Source organism: Argentina silus, assembly GCF_951799395.1.
Source record: "Argentina silus genome assembly, chromosome: X".
NCBI lineage: Eukaryota > Metazoa > Chordata > Actinopteri > Argentiniformes > Argentinidae > Argentina > Argentina silus.
Genome location: NC_139653.1, coordinates 1,998,305 through 2,017,250, shown reverse-complemented (window position 1 = coordinate 2,017,250; position 18,946 = coordinate 1,998,305). Strand labels below are relative to the sequence as shown.

At 47.9% G+C, this 18,946-nt stretch overlaps 1 protein-coding gene across 9 annotated transcripts in view; it reads left to right on the top strand.

The window, feature by feature from the left end:
* birc6 (baculoviral IAP repeat containing 6) overlaps positions 1-18,946 on the top strand; it is a 120,150-nt gene that overhangs the window by 35,020 nt on the left and 66,184 nt on the right. For 5 of the 9 annotated variants that reach the window (XM_083694413.1, XM_083694411.1, XM_083694412.1 and 2 more), the window contains exons 37-57: positions 274-477; positions 1,114-1,247; positions 1,750-1,903; positions 2,141-2,257; positions 2,975-3,132; positions 6,099-6,225; positions 6,370-6,480; positions 6,886-7,147; positions 7,426-7,997; positions 8,236-8,411; positions 8,811-8,907; positions 9,064-9,258; positions 9,574-9,774; positions 10,356-10,635; positions 10,860-11,116; positions 11,473-11,581; positions 11,888-12,115; positions 12,552-13,464; positions 14,239-14,382; positions 15,551-15,595; positions 16,710-16,839. In XM_083694413.1, the coding sequence (XP_083550539.1) occupies positions 274-477; positions 1,114-1,247; positions 1,750-1,903; positions 2,141-2,257; positions 2,975-3,132; positions 6,099-6,225; positions 6,370-6,480; positions 6,886-7,147; positions 7,426-7,997; positions 8,236-8,411; positions 8,811-8,907; positions 9,064-9,258; positions 9,574-9,774; positions 10,356-10,635; positions 10,860-11,116; positions 11,473-11,581; positions 11,888-12,115; positions 12,552-13,464; positions 14,239-14,382; positions 15,551-15,595; positions 16,710-16,839 (4,614 nt within the window). The remainder of the gene's footprint in view (positions 1-273; positions 478-1,113; positions 1,248-1,749; positions 1,904-2,140; positions 2,258-2,974; positions 3,133-6,098; positions 6,226-6,369; positions 6,481-6,885; positions 7,148-7,425; positions 7,998-8,235; positions 8,412-8,810; positions 8,908-9,063; positions 9,259-9,573; positions 9,775-10,355; positions 10,636-10,859; positions 11,117-11,472; positions 11,582-11,887; positions 12,116-12,551; positions 13,465-14,238; positions 14,383-15,550; positions 15,596-16,709; positions 16,840-18,946) is intronic. The other 4 variants (XM_083694416.1, XM_083694417.1, XM_083694415.1 and 1 more) reach the window with 2 other exon arrangements.

The following is an 18,946-nucleotide window of genomic DNA, read 5'->3' as shown; positions in this document are numbered from 1 at the left end:
ATGTAGTCAACTTTTTTCATTTTCTGTGATTTGAGTGGCCGTAAATCAAATGTTGGTTATTCATATGTCACCTGCTGTCTATAGATACACCTACTGCGTTTATCCAATTGGCTGATGCCTTCCCAGTTTATAGAAAGTCCCATCCGAGTTGACTACATGGCTCCCCTCATGCTGTCACAAATGCAATGACTGTGAAAGGTAGCAGGTGCCTACTCTATGCACCTCTATGGTGCTAACCCCAGCACTAACTGTTGCCCTGTCCCCATTATCCAGGGGAGCTGCTGTCCCCAGGGTCACTGGATGGCATGGATGAGGGGGCGGTGGGCGATGAGGCGGGGGCATCATCCTCCTCTGCGGGGGTGGATTCTGATGATTCCATGCCCCAGCCCGCACCCATCCCCCTGGTAGAGACCATCGATGAGCCCCTGGCTCCAGATCTCATCGCAGGTACTCCCGGGACCTCCTCTGTTTTCCAAAGTGCGTTGGTAGGCCGGTCCTCGACCACATTTTACACATGGAGCCCCTCACCTCATAACCATGATGGATGCACATGTGTTAAATTGTTTTCTATTTTTCCCTTTTAGATGCATGTTGTTTTTTTCCTCAATGTTGATTCTGTATTTGTGTGGCTTCCTGTGCTGAATTTTATTTTTAAAAAGAGTATGTTGAAATATTTTCTAACCAGTTCAATTCTGAATTGACTTTTTGTTTTGTTTAATTTTTACTATTTGGAGGGGGAGCTCAAACAGTGCAGATTCATTGCCAGTTAATTTAATACCTATATAAAGGGTGTCTCTATGGGCAAAAGTTGCTATTCTTTAAGGCAGAAATCCTGACTTGAAGTTTGTTTTTGTTTTTCAATCTCCTATTCTCCTATTGACATCAACAGTGATCAATCGTACACAAAAGAATCAAGTCAGAATTTTGGCCAACTTTGTCAGACCTGGCTGACTAGACCAGGCAAAAAGTCAGTTGTCTGGACTCCCCCTCAACTGCAGAAAAAAGTATTTGTCTGCCTTAAAATTGCCTAGTAACTTCCTAAAGAAGGCCTCTGTGAGTTTGCTGTTTAGTGTGCTTGCTTGGCAATATTAAAGCTGTTTTCGTTATTCAAAGGTGCTCCACCTCTGTCATCTTTGGAAAAAGATAAAGACATAGACTTTGACTTGCTACAAGACCTCATGGATGTTGATATTGATCCTTTAGATATTGATTTGGAAAAAGATCCGCTCGCCGCCAAAGTCTTTAAGGTACGGACTGCATGACTTCACCTGTGTGTTTATTGTTCTATTCCCTAACCCTCCTTTTGTTGTTTTGAAAAGCTCTCTTGACATTTTTGACAGGACCACCACTAGGGTTACCTATTGAATCAGTAAGAAACACACCAACTTGAATGAACACAGCTCAACAAACTTCAACTCTCACTTTTACTTTTGATCAAAAGGCTGCTTGTAACATAACACCCTCACACCTCAACCTTTCTAATAGAATTCAATTTTAACCAATTGACCAACTAAAAAACCTTGGAAAGTGTTCTTCCCTTCAATATTTTATTCTGGAGAAAATGTTTCCATTGCATGTGAATGTGTAGACATGTTGTGGACTTAAAGTTGTATATTTCTATGTTATATCAAATGGGGCTTATTGGCACATTATGTAGTGTTAGTATGCATTTGAACTGCAACATACTGTAGGTGGTTGGGTCTAAGGAATGACTGCATTTGGTTTCTCTTCTTTCTTGTCCTTCTCCAGCCCATTAGCAGCACCTGGTATGACTACTGGGGTGCTGACTATGGCACATACGGTTACAACCCCTACATAGGGGGGGTGGGCATCCCTGTGTCCAAGCCCCCGGCTGCAGCCGAAAAGCCAGGGTCTCAGAGTCTCTCAGTCTCTGTGTCACAAGGTAAGAAAGGGCTGAGTGGGATTCTGCTCATCTTTGTATGTAGACCAAATTTGAGCTAAAGGCTGTACATGTTGGCCACAGTGTTCAGGATTTACATATTGTCAATGACATACTTCCATGATGAAATAATGCAAAACTAGGGATTACTCAAAGCGAATTTTGTTCCTTCCCTCTTGAACTGTGACACACATGATTCATTGACTATGTTTGACCTTTGACCCGTGACCCCTCCCTCAGCGCTGGATGCCCGTCTAGAGGTGGGCCTGGAGCAGCAGGCTGAGCTCATGCTGAAGATGATGGCCACGCTGGAGGCTGACTCCATCTTACAGGCTCTCACATCCACCTCCCCCACCGGTACGAACAGCATCATCCCTCATACCATACAGCTACTCACTCAAGTGCAGCCCTGTGTGAATATTACTGAAATATTTTGCTTGTCATAACAAGAGGTCTTTTTTTTCAGGCTAAACCAGATCCATTGCTAAGATTCAGCGCTATCAAAAATAGATACCGTAAACTTCCAATAAGGACAGAGTCTTCAATAATAGCCGGGCCACTAATGACTTTGTAACAAATTAGAGCTTGTCCCTAATAAACGCCGGGTCAAAATGAATTGTTTACCAGTGTGTATTCTCTGTTGATATTAGCAGATGATTAAATCAACTCATTTGATTCTGACCGACTGTTGCGACATTACCGGTATTTTCAACAGTCTGACAGCTCATTTGCGGCAGTCTTGTATGGGAACGATAATAAATGACCATCTGATTTACTGTAGGCTAATAATTTTGGTGGTCTTTGTTCTCAGTAGACTATGATGTATATATTCACCTCTGGCAAAAGCGGTGGGGGTAACAGAATAACCGCTGGTCTCCAATATGTGCCGGGGGGGGCTCCATGGTTAAAGCAAATAAATGGGCTACCAAAATATGTTTCACAGTATGCACATCATTCACTCATCTACCAGTGCTGGGTCAAAAAAGAGTAATCAAATAATGAAGAAAAAAACTTGACTAATATTTCAAGCAGACTGAAACATGCAAGATCGCTGACCCTGTCCTCCGTCCAAAGTGTCCCAGGCCTCCAATGGGACAGACGACTCTCTGCTGCGGGGGCTCCACAGCTCCCCCCCGGGGAGCAGCCTGATGATGGTCCAGGCCTCCTCCATCCCCATGCTGAGTGCCTGCTTTAATAAGCTGTTCTCCATGCTGCAGGTCCACCACGTACAGGTCAGTTCACCAGAGGCCCCGCTGCCCCAAAACACCTGACACTCCATTCGAACGACATATATTGCATGACTTGTGGTGTATGTTGTACACATCTCCTCCCTACAGCCTAGTAGTGATTAGACAGTGGAGGTAACGAAGGGTTCTCAAGAATACATATACGTAACTTGGATAGTGAGTGAACCTAATTAGCTCTAGCTAGCTAGCAAGCTAATCATCTGCTCTTTGATTATGACACTCGTATGATGTATCTCTAGTAGTGAGGTTATAGTAGTTTTTATACTGTTTGTTAAAACCAACATAGACATTTAACCAAAATAACCATGGACACTAAACTTTTTATTTACTTTTTCACCGTTTCACTACTCATGGGGACTGTTTTTATTCCTTGTGGATTTGCATGCTGCGAGACCGCTATTGTTTACTTTCGAGAACAGCTGATCACGTTAGCTCAGCCGGCAATGGTTGTCAGATGGTGCAATCCTGGCCATATTCATATTGAAGGAAAGCGTCTGTAGCCCGGACATCGAACTTTTGGACATAGGACTATGCCCATATTATTTGCCACGTGAGTTCTCATATGTTATTGTTGTGGTCGTAAATATCTCCCTCTCTGCCAACGCTGACTGTGAGGAGATGGACACAGGAGGCTGATGAGGCTCTGCAGGACTGTTTTGAGACTGGGAAGTTCTCTGTGAGTCACATGGGGAGGACATTGATGGTTTTTCACATTGCATCTCGGACTACATTAACTTCTGTGTGGAGAACACTGTACCTACTAGGAGGGTGCGGTGTTTTCCCAACAACAACCCAAGAAGAGAGCCTTCAGGTCTGCTGACAAGGAAGAACTGAAGTGGGTGCAGAGGAAGCTGAAGGAGAGCAGGGACACCCACAGGTGGGAGATGGAGGACAACCTGCAGGACAACAACACAAGAGAGGTGTGGAGCAGCGTGAGGAAGATCACCGGCTACAAGCAGGTTAACGACCCGCAAGTGGCTGGAGATCTGGACAGGGCCTACGAGTTGAACCAGTTCTTCAACAGGTTTGATTCTGGGGCTCATTGTCTCCCTCCCCCCACCTCCACCAATGACTCTCCACTCCAATCCTCCTTCTGCTCCCCCCAGCTCCTCCAGCTCTGCTCAGCTACCGGACAAGCCCCCCTCCCCTCCTCTTGCCCTGTCTGGACCCATTCACACACCTTACCTACCCCGTTGTCCCATCCAGTACCCTCTCCCTTCCCTCTCCCTCTCCAGCCCCTCTGACTCCATTCACACCTCCACCTCCATTCCCCTCCTCCTCCAGCTCCACTCCTCCAGCTCCACTATTTCCTCACTTCACAACTCTTCACCCATCTTTCTGCCCCCCCGACACCACTGCCACAGCCAACAACCCCCCCCCCCCCCCACTCCAGTGTCATCAGTATGGCTCAGGTGAAGAGAGAGCTGGGAAAACTCTGTACCAGGAAGGCTGCGGGCCCTGACGGTGTGAGCCCAAAGGTGCTCAAAGTCTCCGCGGACCAGCTGTGTGGAGTGCTCTAGTACCTCTTTCACCTGAGCCTCAGTCTGGAAAAGGTTCCATCAATGTGGAAAACATCTTGCCTGGTACCGGTGCCAAAGTAAAGGAACCTCAGTGTTCTGAATGACTATAGACCGGTAGCCTTGATATCCCACATCATGAAGACCATGGAAAGACTGGTGCTAGCACACATGAGGCCCCTGGTGAAGACATCCTTGGACCCCCTGCAGTTTGCCTTCCAGGCAAACATTGGTGTGGATGATGCCATCATCTACCTGCTACACAGAGCTCACTCCCATTTAGATAAGGCTGGCAGCACTGTGAGGGTCATGTTCTTTGACTTCTGCAGTGCATTTACTACTTGCGCATAAGCTGCTGAGGGTGCAGGGGGACTCCCCCATTGTTTCCTGGATTACCAACTACCTGACCAACAGGCCACAGTTTGTACGGCTGCAGGGATGTGTGTCGGACTGCGTGTTGAGTAGCACTGGCGCCCCCCATGGGACAGTTCTTGCTCCCTTCCTCTTCACCCTCTATACCTTGGACTTCAGGCACAACACAGATAGTTCAGAAGTTCTCAGACGATTCTGCTATTGTGGGATGTCAGTGGAGGCCAGGAGACCGAGTACAGAGGACTGGTGGACAGTTTTGTTGAGTGGTGTGAGCAGAACCACCTGCTACTCAACATCAGCAAGACAAAGGAGATGGTGGTGGACTTTAGGAGGACTAGGTTCCCCTGTCTCCTGTTTCCATCCAGGGAGAGGACGTGGAGGTGGTCCAGAGCTACAAGTGCTTGGGGGTGCACCTGGACAATAAACTGGATTGGACTGGTAACACACATGTCCTGTACAAGAGGGGCCAGAGCCGGTTTTATCTCCTGAGGAGGCTCAGGTCCTTTGGTGTGTGCAGGACTCTGCTGAACATTTTCTACCAGTCAGTGGTGGCCAGCGCAGTGCTGTACGCGGTGGTATGCTAGGGGGGCAGCATCAAGGAAGGTGACACCAAGAGGCTGATCAAGCTTACTAGCAAAGCCGGTTCTGTTGTCAGTGTCACCCTGGACACTGTGGAGGAGGTGGCCAATAGGAGGATGAGGACCAAACTCCTTGCCATCATGGACAATCCCTCCCATTCCCTACATGACACTGTGGAAGAGCAGCGAAGCTCCTTTAGCAACAGATTATTACAACCACGTTGCACAAAGGAGCACTACAGGAGATCTTTTCTGCCTGCCGCAATAAGACTGTACAACTCCTCCTCCGGCTGGCTCGATTGGTGTGATCAGACTCAGGCTAGGGGTTGTTAAATCATACTGGACTGTTCTTACTGTATATATTGTTTCAGATGTCTATTATTCTATTGTCACTTTATTTTGTTGTTTGTGATGTAAGCTGCTGTAACGCCTTAATTTCCCCTCGGGGATCAATAAAGTATCTATCTCTCTCTCTCTACACCAGCTGGAGTCTCTGCTGCAGTTGTGGCTGACCCTCAGTCTCAACTCCTGCTCCGGGGGAACGGAGGAGAGCGGATCAGACATCTTCATGTTCAATGCCAGCAGAGTGCCCGCCATCCCACTCAACCAAGGTCAGAACGGCCCCTATTTAACCCTCTCCCTGCATGTCCAAACTCACACTAGAGTTCTCTCGTGTTTATCAATCCCAGGTCCTAACCAGGCCATGACATTGACGCTGATATTCATGTACGTATGTTTTTGTGTTTTTGTCGCAGCCTCCATCAGCAGTTTCCTGACTGTGCTAGCCTGGTACCCCAACACGTCCCTGAGGACCTGGTGTCTGGTGCTACACTCCCTCACCCTCATGACCAACATGCCGACCAGTGGTGAGTTACCCCCCTTCACCTCCCAAAATGGAGATTGAGTCTGAGTAAAGAGTCAAACTGAAAATGCACATTGAAGATACAATTGCAACTGAAGATGAGTTTTAGTAGCTATTTTCTCTTCACTGTCACTATGCACTTGTGATGCCGTCAATGTGGCCTCACATTGAGATGTGGTAGAGAAGTGAGCACCTGCTCATTGGGAGTATATGAGTCTTGTATTATTTCAGAAGTTCACCAATTGGTGAATATACAGTAGTTACAACAGACTTACAATCCTGTCCAAAAATGTTCAAAAACAAATGCTAGGAATGTAATAATAATTTAAGAAATTTGCTACAATCTTAGTACATAAAGACTCCTTTTGGTTGTGCTCCTCTGTAATGGCGTGTGTCTGTGTGGTGTCAGCAGCCTCCAGCAGTGGGATAGTAGTACACGACAGCACGGCCCAACAGATGGTATCGGACCCCACACTCGTCCACGTGCTGGTGCGCTTCCTCTCTGGGAGCAACCCCCACGGCACCAGCCAGCACAGCTCCCAGGTGGGCCCCACGGCCACGCAAGCCATGCAAGAGTTCCTCACCAGGCTCCAGGTGCACCTCTCCTCCACCTGCCCCCAGATGTTCAGCGAGTTCCTTCTCAAACTTATGCACATACTGACCACAGAGAGGTAAGTGGACTGACCAGCGATGTCTAGAGTAATAGGTGGGCTACTCTCCTTGAGGGCCAAGGTGCATCCAGGGTTTTTTGCTCCAGCTCAGCATTGACTGACCTGATTCAGATCATCAGCTAGTTTCAGTTAAACCGTGATGGTTTAACTTCAGGACTGGAGTTGTCCACCTTTCTTTGAATCTAACATGATTTTACCAGCCATGTAGAATACAATGGTTTGCTTTATGGTGCTGTTCTCAATGGTGCCTTGTCCTCTACCCTCTCTCTCCCCCCCAGGGGGCCGTTCCAGTCTGGCCAGGGCCCTCTGGACGCCCAGGTCAAGCTGCTGGAGTTCACCCTGGAGCAGAACTTTGAGGTGGTCTCCGTGAGCACCATCTCCTCCGTCATCGAGTCCATCACCTTCCTGGTGCACCACTACATTACCTGCTCTGACAAGGTGGTGTCGCGCAGCGGCTCCGACAGCTCCGTGGGGGCGCGTGCCTGCTTCGGCGGCCTCTTTGCCAACATCATCCGGCCCGGCGACGCCAAGGCGGTGTGCGGCGAGACCACTCGCGACCAGCTCATGTTCGACCTACTGAAGCTGGTCAACTGCTTGGTGCAGCTGCCCCTGTCGGGTGACCGCGAGTTCAGCGGGCGACTGCCGCCAGCGGGCAGCGGGGCAGCGGACAGCAGCGTGTCAGACGAGGAGAAGGTGTGCGGCAGCAAGGAGGGGGCGGCGGGGGGCTCGGCGCCACACCAGGGCCCCGCGGCAGGAGTAGCGGACCTGGTGCTCGCCAATCAGCAGATCATGAGTCAGATCCTCTCAGCTCTGGGACAGTGCAACAGCAGCGCCATGGCTATGATCATAGGTAAGGCCTCTAGTGGAGTAGACAGATACCACTGCCGTGAACTCCTCCAATGGGAAAATTATTCATGGCATAAAAGGTTTATGCTCAAATAATCAACTTAGGCACTGCTACACATCACAGGATGCTATTAGCTAAGACCGTTAAGCATCAACATCTATACTCTTAGGAAGCTTACTTTATAAGGAGCACAGTTTGTACTATTTTAATTTGCTCGGTTATGGCTTTTCCCTGTCTTCAGGTGCCAGTGGCCTCCACCTGACCAAGCATGAGAACTTTCACGGAGGACTAGATGCCATTTCTGTCGGGGATGGCCTGTTCACCATCCTCACCACCCTGAGCAAGAGGGCCACCTCAGTCCAGGTCATGCTGCAGCCCATCCTCACCTACATGGCCTGTGGATACATGGGCAGACAGGTAACACTGAGTTCACTCAATAGGCCATGTTATTGGCCATTCCATGAGAACAGGGGCATCATTGAATTAACAATATGTTGTTGTTTTTTACTAATGTGTGAGTAGCTTTTGTGATAGATAAGTGTAAGGTCCTGGACAACAATGTGTAAGGATGAATTCACGATCCGAGTTGATCTGTGGAATTTTGGAAGTAAACCACAGAGGCAGGGCCGCTTCCTCATTTCTAATTGGATTAGAACATTTCACGTACAGACTCTTGTCATGTTGTCTGTCAACTGATGACTCACATGAAAACCCATTGGCTCAATCCGTACGGATATTACATAGTATTTCGTATTGACACAAGGCCATACTGGAATGTTAAAAGGTCAATGTGATAATGTACTTCTTCTCTCCTAGGGTTCTCTGTCCACATGCCAGCTGTCTGAGCCTCTGCTCTGGTTCATCCTCCGAGTGCTGGACACGAGCGAAGCACTCAAGGCCTTTCATGATATGGGTACACACACACACACATGTATATGGATCATGTTAAGGGAAATTGTGCAACATTTGCAACATGGAAATGTGTAGAAATATAGTGTATTGTAAGTTGTCATGTCTCCTCCCTAAGACGTAATTGGTATGTTTGTATTGTATTTTGACCTGTGTGCAGGTGGGGTCCAGCTGATCTGTAACAACATGGTGACTAGCACACGGGCCATAGTGAACACAGCACGCAGCATGGTGTCCACCATCATGAAGTTCCTGGACTCTGGCCCAGGGAAGGCTGCAGATGGCAGCCTCAAGGCCCGGGTCCTAGCCTCAGAGCCCGACAATGCAGAAGGACTCCACAACTTTGCTCCACTAGGTACGTGAAACGGGGAACAGGTGGCTTCTTCTGCTGTCATCTGATTGTTCTGCGCAGCACTTCAGTTACATTGGGTATATGTGATCCTTGCATGTTGTTTAGATAAATGTCCCCAACAATAAATGTATGGTTTCCGCAACCCATATAGTAGCCTTAAAGACTTTTTATGGCCAACTGTTGATCATTTTGAGAAGTTCACAAATAATTTTACCCACAACAAAGAACCAACATCACACAATGTAGGCTTATGGCCCATCCATAATCTAATGAGTTAAAAAGCTGTGATTCTAAGTGGCCCGATTGTCCCTCCTCCAGGAACCATCAACTCCAGCAGCCCCACGGCCCAGCCAGCGGAGGTCCTCCTGCAGGCCACGCCCCCTCACAGACGGGCGCGCTCGGCCGCCTGGTCCTACATCTTCCTGCCTGAGGAGGCGTGGTGTGACCTCACCATCCACCTCCCTGCCGCCGTGCTCCTCAAAGAGCTCCACATCCAGCCCCACCTGGCCTCCCTCGCCAGTGAGTAGTTGAACACAACCACATCTCTCCTCCTCAAGCTATTGACAAAAATGTTAAAAATAGAAATTTGTATTCAGCTTCCATGGCTTACAACACAACAAACCACATCACACATAAAAGACAAAAATTGAAAGTGTACATTGTAATGTAAAAAAATGTTTAAAACTACTATGGGCATAGTCCAGGGAGTTGGCAGTCCATTAGTACCCACCCTCAGTGTCTCCCCCTTTGTTGAGTTTAAAACGCTATTGCTCTAGGGATCCTCCTCATCACCCCCATTCTGTTTTATGCACGCCAGTTGAGGTGCTTTGGAATCATGCTCTTGTGATGAGGTAGCCCTGTCTGAGACATCTGAACTCAAGTGTCAAATGCTTAGGTCTGCCACATGGGAAACCTGGATTCGAACCCCGTTCGTCACTAGTGTGATTTCAGATATTAAAAACCACACATGGATTTTTCAAATGATTTGATACTGTACGCTAATACTGTACTGTACACAAGAATGTGATCTCAAGGGGATCACCTGTTAGGAATACAATACGTACATATTTGTTTGTCTGACCATGTAAACCTTCTCTCAGCCTGCCCCTCCTCAGTCTCGGTGGAGATCAGTGCAGACGGGGTCAACATGCTCCCTCTGTCCACGCCTGTCATCACCAGTGGCCTGACCTACATCAAGATCCAGCTGGTGAAGGCCGAAGTGGCGTCAGCCGTGTGTCTGAGGCTGCACCGGCCACGAGACGCCAGCACCCTGGGCCTGTCTCAGATCAAACTGCTGGGCCTCACTGCCTTTGGAAACACCTCCTCAGCCACCGTCAACAACCCTTTCCTGCCCTCCGAGGACCAGGTCTCCAAAACCAGGTAACACACACACACACACACACACACACACACCACATTCTGATTGGAAAAATAAGTATGTAAGGGTCTATGTTTTTATCTGGCCATTTGTGTCTTGGAACCTTGGTTTTCTACTCTCACAGAAACACATTACCGTAATAGCATTGTAAAGCTCATCAAGTATATACTGTACCTTCTGTATCTACACACTATCGACCTTTGACCGTGCCCCCCCCCACCCCCAGTATCGGCTGGCTGCGTTTGCTGCACCACTGCCTGACCCACGTTAGCGACCTGGAGGCCATGATGGCCAGCGCCGCTGCCCCCACCGCCAACCTGCTCCAGACCTGCGCTGCCCTGCTCATGTCTCCCTACTGCGGGATGCACTCGCCCAACATCGAGGCCGTGCTGGTGAAGATCGGCCTGCAGTCCACCCGCATCGGCCTGAAGCTCATCGACATCCTGCTGAGGAACTGTGCGGCCTCTGGCACAGACCCTGCCAGTACGTAGCCTTGCCGCCACGTAAACACTACAGTCAATGGTTATAATATGCCATCGCCTGGTTCTAATGTCTGTTTATACACTTATCCAGTGATGCTTAATCCTGGAGAGCCGCAATGGGTCAAGGTTTTTGTCACCACCAAGTGCTGTCCCACCTGATTGAACTAATAAACTTCTAAATCTGGTGTGTCATTCCTGAGCTGCAGTATTGCACCTCTCCAGGACCAGGATTGAGTATCACTGCACTAATCCCATCCAGGTCTCTGGCCCCCTTTTAGGGTCTTGGGTGATTAATACGAATGTTATAAGGTGTCTAGCTCAACATTTTCAGATTGTGATTTCTCTGTCGTTTTTCAGACCTAAACAGCCCTCTGCTCTTTGGAAGGCTCAATGGCCTCTCCTCCGACTCCACCATCGACATTCTCTACCAGCTGGGAACCACACAGGATCCTGGAACTAAGGACAGGTAATAATGACCCAATCACGTGATGTGATGTACCGGTTAGCTCTCAATAAGCTTTCAAATGAGTCTTCCTCCACGATGCATTATCACATTCTTATAATTGTTTAGAGCCACAAGGCCCTTTCCAAGTCTTTGACTTTCCCCCCCCTATATTCTAAGGTGATGTCTTGTCTTTACTTTATAGTAACCTCTTCCACAGGCTATTGCGCATATAAGCCTGGAATAACAACGACTCAAACCTACTTTATAGTACCAACAAAGAGGACGTCAGATGTGTGTGTATATTTATCATGTCATCTCCACCTCCAGGATCCAGGCCTTGCTCCAATGGGTCCATGACTCATCCCGGGTGGCGGCCCACAAGAGGAGCGGCCCCGCGGGCTTCATGGGCCTTGGCAGCGGCTCGACATCGCGGGAGTACGGCCTCCTCATGCCCTCGCCCTCCCACCTCCACTGCGTGGCGGCCATCTTGTGGCACAGCTACGAGCTGCCCGTGGACTATGACCTCCCAGTGCTGCTCAACAGAGAACTTTTTGAGTGAGTGACAGTAGCCCTTTGCACGCTTTAGTGTAGCGTGTCCCATTGTTAAGACATCAAAGGCAAAGTAGAGTGTTGTACTTCAGCATCTGTGTTTGAAGAACATTTAGCTCTTTTTGTAGTCTGGAGAGAATTCTGCTTCCTGATGTTTGTTATTCGAAGCTTCTCCCATTCCTCTCGTATGTTTAACATTTTACAGACATGCTCTGGAGACATGAATACTTCATATCTACGCCAAAAACATGAATACTTTATATCTGTCAGTGAGCACAAAAAGTTAAATATAATCATGTCCAAAGTTTCCAACACAGACAGAAACAGTTCACATAAGTTCCTGTCATTTGGAAAGCAATGCTACCATGCTAGTAGATCAGAGAGCTATTGGTGTGAGTGGTGTTTCTACCTGTTTATCCACCCTCTTTCCTCTCCTCCTCAGGCTGCTCTTCAACTGGTCCATGTCCCTGCCCTGCACCATGGTGCTGAAGAAGGCCGTGGACAGCCTGCTGTGCTCCATGTGCCACATCCACCCCAGCTACTTCTCCCTCCTTATGTCCTGGATGGGCATCGTGGCCCCGCCCACTGCCGCCGCCCAGTCCCAGGCCCAGCACCGCCTCTCCATGACGGACGATGGCAAGAAGCAGCATGACCTGAGCAGCGCAAACGCAGCGGCCGCCACCACAGGCCTCACTGACGACTCCAAGCACGCACGGCCGCCCATCGCCCTGTCGGAGTCGCAGCTGGCCACCCTGGCGGCGGCCTCCCAGTCCCCCGGCGCCATAGAGCAGCTCCTAGACTCGGGCCTGCCGTCTCTGCTAGTGCGCAGCCTGGCGGGGCTCTGCTGCGGCCTCCTGGCCAGCGCTGACCTCCCCCTGCCTGCGGCTGCCTCCGCCCAAGCTGAACGACGGCAGCACCATCACCACCACCACCATCATCAAGCCCATTCTTCCCCCCCTCACTGCAGGGCGCCCCTGTCTGCGGAGCTGGCAGCCCCGGTGTTGCGTTTCCTCACAGAGGTGGGGAACAGCCACGCTATGAAGGACTGGCTGGGCGGACCCGAGGTGAACCCGCTGTGGACGGCCTTGTTGTTCCTGCTATGCCACTCCAGTGCCAGCGCAGGGGCCTGTGCTGCCCACATGGGACCCCACACCACCACCTCCGGTGGTGCCTCCTCCTCCCGGCCCCCTCCTCCACCGCCGCCCCAGCCCTCCGGGTCGCGCTACTCCCTGTCGTCCTCTGTGCGGGGCAACGGGCTGACCACCCAGCAGAGGACCGCCTTGGAGAACGCCACGGTGGCCTTCTTCCTGCAGTGCATCTCCTGTCACCCCAACAACCAGCGGCTCATGGCACAGGTCTGTCGTCTCTCTCTCTGCCACTGTGGGCCATGCACATTTCCTAATGTTCCTCTCTCTGAATGAGGCTGTGCTAACCTCTAACTCGTCCATGTTAAAGGAGACAACAGTCAAGAACTCGAGTAATAAGCAGTTTTTCAATTTAGGATTCAATCAATCAAGCTTTATTTATATAGCGCCTTTCATACAAAATTGCAATACAAGGTGCTTAACAGTAAAATTTTAAATACATAAGTACAGAACTTACATAATACATAAGTACAGAACATACATAAATACATACATATATACATACATACATGCATATATACATAGAGAATAAAATAGAAATAGAAATAATAAAGGATTAAGAGGGTAAATAAAAAGAAAACAAAAATAGAAGTGCAAATGGATTAAGAGAAAGCTAAGCTAAAAAGGTGTGTCTTGAGGTTTCTTTTAAAAGTGTTAATGGATTGTGACACTCTAAGCTCATGAGGTAAGTTATTTACCCAAAACATGAAATGAATGGTGCTAAAATCAACCAACATGCACCGTGTCGCCTTTCTCTGAGGCTGCTGTGCTGTTGAAAGTGAATTCAAGGTTCAACATTCTCAACACAAAACATTGTGTTTTGGTCATCTAAAACACAATGTACTGATTTTCTTTATACTCCATCTTCTCAGAAGAATAGCACACACAAAAGTAATGTGCTTGAATAAAGTCCAACTGTGCAGATAGATGCCTCACTTACTGACTGTATCTGTGTTGCCCCACCCCTGACCCCCAACCCTGCAGGTGCTGTGTGAGTTATTCCAGTCGGCCCCCCAGCGTGGGAACGTGCCCATCTCTGGAAACATCTCTGGCTTCATCCGCAGGCTCTTCCTGCAGCTGATGCTGGAGGACGAGAAGGTCACCGTCTTCCTGCAGTCGCCCTGTCCGGTGGGTTTCACTTCCTTTGCCCAGCGCAGCTCTTCCTGTCAGAATGTGTGTGTGTGGGTGTAGAAGTAGTTGCTTGCTTGGTCTTAAAACTCCTCCTCTTTAGTTTCTGCTCCGGGTCGCTGTCTCACACTCACCCTACAAATCACGATGTTGGGTAGGTGGGGTTCAGAATGAAATGGAGGAATCAGAGGAGGCAGCTGTAAGAAAATAAGGGACAGTAACAAGTTCTGTGTTAAAGGAATCTTTTACCTGGTGTATCAGGCAGCAGAGCAAGTCCATACTCTGGGTCCAACCGTGTGGTCTTAGCTAAGAACTGAGTTTTCCATCTTCTCTTGTAGTGTCTTACTCTTTGATCTGTCACCCAGTCTAAGGCACTACACAAAGCATTAACATCTCCATGTCATACCCAACCTGTATGTTAATTGGTTTGATAGTTCTTGTTGCACTTAACTTGATCACTCCAGTGAAAAAAAACTGTTCCAAATGGTTGGCCTGGTTAGCATGTGTCCTAACAGTTTAAATCTTACACGGAGGAATAAGGATAGCTTGATTTCCTGCCTGTGGATGTCTCTCCCGTTCTGTCTGTAGGACCAGAAGCCAATAGTTGAGCAGACGGTTAGCCGGGAGCGTCTGTAATTTGTGATATCAAACACATCAGACTAGTTGGTTGAGGGAGGAGTGACGGGCTGTAAGTAGAAGTTACCTGTAGGCACAGATCCAGCATTGGCTTTCCCCACATTAACCGATGCCTAACCACAACCACAAGCTAACCTTGCTTCAGCATGGAGGTGGCAACTTCATCTTTACCCCCTCCTGACTTGCTCAGAAAGGACTAGAATACCATCCGAGTGGTGTATCCCCAGTTGGCCACAAGGGGACAGTGCAGCAGTACAGACCTTCACACTACACACTTCACTCTCCAGATTGGTGCTGGTCTCTGCTGGTGTGTATGTTCACACTACACACTTCACTCTGCTGGTGTATACTGCTTCCTCACATGATGTCCCATCACTCACACTCTGGTGGTTAGTTCTCATGAGAGAAGTTTCGGGAGCAGTCACGGGTGCTGTGGAGGAGAAGTCGGTTTCAATTGTCCCAAAGCTAATTTCGTTTTAACCTCCAAGCCTTCTTATAGTAGTCATTATTCTACACCACCCATTTTTTTCAGAACCTGTCTCGGGGAAGGAAGGGTGAGGGTCATTCCATGGCCAAGGTGAGGAATGACTGTTGTGCTTGTTATGCCAAAAGGAAGCTCTCTTGATTATTATGCGACACGCGTTGAACGTATCGAACCACTATAGTCCTAGGGAATCCTAAATTCACTGAAGGTTAGTCATGGATGATCAGTAGGTGATTAATGGTTTGGCGGACCTAAACGCTAATGTCTACACATTAGGTAAACACCAATTTTTTCACTCTGTTTCATAGTAATGTTTTTTTTTGTTCAACAGATTTGCAGAAAGTCAATTATATACACTGACATACTCAATTTATATTTAACAATATTTTCGGTTATTTTATCCCTCATCTGTGTATCTGACTTTGAGAGACCATGACATTCTGCTTTGCTGTCAATCAAAGACATCTATACTCAAAATGCTATACTATTCAATATGCCTCTACACCATATGAGTTCAGGAACACAACTTCTAAATTAGCTTAACGAGCTATATCAGACATACTATATAGGCAATAGACACCAGTGTTAAAGGTATGGCTACGTTTCAAATAGCTGATTATATTACGTAATGGTGGCTGGTTAGTTGACTGTGAGGAAAACAAGTGAGGGGGGTTAAGGTTGGTGTTAGGGGGTTGAGGTTGGTGTTTTGGGGTTGGTGTTAGGGGGTTGAGGTTAGTGTCAAGGGGTTGAGGTTGGGGGTCGGGTTTGGGGGTCTAGGTTGGTGTTTGGAGCTCCGTCGAGCTGTCAGAAGACCTTCGGGTGGCTGTGATGTTGCTCTGGCAGCTCCATGCCTGTCGCCTACAGGTTGGAGAAAGCCGTAAATGTCGCCCACATGTAACATTCATGCACAATGAGAAGCCATGTCAACTCTAATAAAGGCCAAGTTAGATGGAGGACAGGAGGGAAGGAGAAATGGAAGTCTAGCCAGTGCCATCTTCATTCACTATTAATATGGACTTATATAATACACCTGAATTGCTCTCATATTTCATATTTCCCCACCCCCACCATGATGTGTCTTGATCATTCATAAATTGGGGTTGGTCAGTCTTAATCTGATGCTCTAAAGTGGATGCAATAATATTTTACAAAACACAAATCCATTTTGCTATTACTTATTTTCTCACCTTTCTTTTCGCTTCTTTAGCTGTACAAAGGACGCATCAATGCTACCAGTCACGTGATCCAGCACCCCATGTATGGCGCAGGGCACAAGTACCGCACCCTCCACCTCCCAATCTCCACCACACTGGCTGAAGTCCTGGACCGCGTGTCAGGTAAGCTACAGGTTCCCCACACGCCCATCGCTGTTCTCCATTGACCCTTACTCAAACAGTAGAAACATTTTGTAGTCCAGAATACCAAGTCAAACAGTACACATTGTAACGACCCTGTATAAGGCCCGTTAGCATCTCCAACAAGGAAGTTAGCCCTCTTGGGGCAGTAGCTAGTGCAGCCATTTGGCAAGCAGAAGGTTGTAAGTTATGATCCCCGCTTAGGGCAAGCAACACCTCACCATTTTCTACAATATGGTATTTGATAGTAATACCTTACTTTTACAGTAGGCAGGGGTTTAATAGGTACAGGTCGACATTTCAGTGGGGTCTAAGTCCCATCGCTAAACAATAACCACCATCAGATTATTTTCATCTTCTGGAAAGTGTTTTACTCAATTATTTTGATCACTAATGAGCTCACACATAATGTGATAAATGTGAATTGTATCACTACATCGTGAACGGAGAAGATACACCTTCGTATATAGAGGGGGGTGAAGGGGGGGCTGTGTTGCTTATCACACGTTAAACAAACAATTCTGGTGACTTGACGGGCGCGTTTTTGTAACAACTCATACAGCAAGCTACAGTACAGTACTCTTGCAATGTAAACATATCCATCATGCTCAACGATGGTTGTTTTGCGAGGTGAATGACCTGAAAAAAACTCCTGTGACATCATCACACCAGTGGGGAGTTTCTAAACTTCTACCTACTGTACATAGGGTTTGGGTTAGTTACTCAAAAGGGTGAGTGATCCATTTGCAGTTTGCCAGATTTGTGAAGGGAAGTTACATTTGTTACTTGAAGTGTGTGTCACCGAATTCACAGGAAATTTGCTATGAAACGCTCTGCTTGTAGCCTCAGTATCAACCTCATCAATATTGTGTGGCCCTTGGCTAGAGTGCAGTAGAGAGACGAGTCCCCCTACAGACACACATGGTCAAAAAGGCGGGAAACCCACTGTCCTCACTCCACTCAACCATTTTATCCTGCTCTTTGACTCCTTGAATTTTAAAACGTATACACACACACAGACGCGCGCAGTCTCTCAAACACATACACACATGAACTCTCTCAAACACACACACCCACACTCACACACTCTCTCAAACACACACACACACACACACTCTAACATATGCACACACATTGTGTCAAAGCAGCAGTTGTCCCTCCTTCAGCTCCCAGGGAGTAAACATGGACCTCACAAGACGACTGCTGCGTCCCCTCGTGTTTCTTAATTAGCACCAATGCAGAAGAGCGTCGCCTGACATTGGCTGCTGGAGCCGTCTGATGAATTGCTACACAATATACCAGAAGGTGCAAACTGCATTTAGGGAGGAATACATACTAAACACTATATACTAAATGCTCCACATCTACAAGCCGAGAATTGGTGTCACTTACATGACACATCTTCATGCCCTGTGATTGCAACCCCATCACTGATTGAACAGTTTTTTGCATGAGCTGCACAGATGTGAAGTTATTAACTACAGGATTTAGTTGTTGTTTCTGAAAGCCCCTGAGTTATGCAAGAAGCACTGTCATGGCTCTGTTAATTATCTTGCCTCTAGAACCAAGATATTGTCAGCAATAGTCTCTCGCCATATACTACCCGTCCCTTCACCATTGGAGGGAAGAGTGTCCACCTAGTATCCACAATGGTTCAGAAAGCCCCTTGGAAAAAGGTTCACACCTGAAAATGTCGTAACACACAATGGCGTGTGTATTACGTTTTAATCTGGCCATCAAGGTCAATGAGAGAAGTGTCCAGCTCCAATGCGTATGATGGTTTGGAGCGGTTAGCATTTAGCCGTGTTGGCTGTGATAAATGGCTGTCCTCCTGGGACCTTGAGAACACCAGATAGAGCCGTGATACACAAGCGCCTTTATGAGGAGGGGGTGAGGGGTGTGGGTTAGGGTTAAGGGTTTGTTAGCTACAGCTAGCCAGGGTTCTTTCAAAAGACTGTTTGTTTGGCCCTTGGAATTGCTAATGCAACATTATCTGCTATCAAGTCCTTCTTATCTGACTTCATAGGGATTGGGAAGGGGGGGTTGAGAGAGGCTCGATCTTTTATTGATTGCATCTTGTTTGATTTCA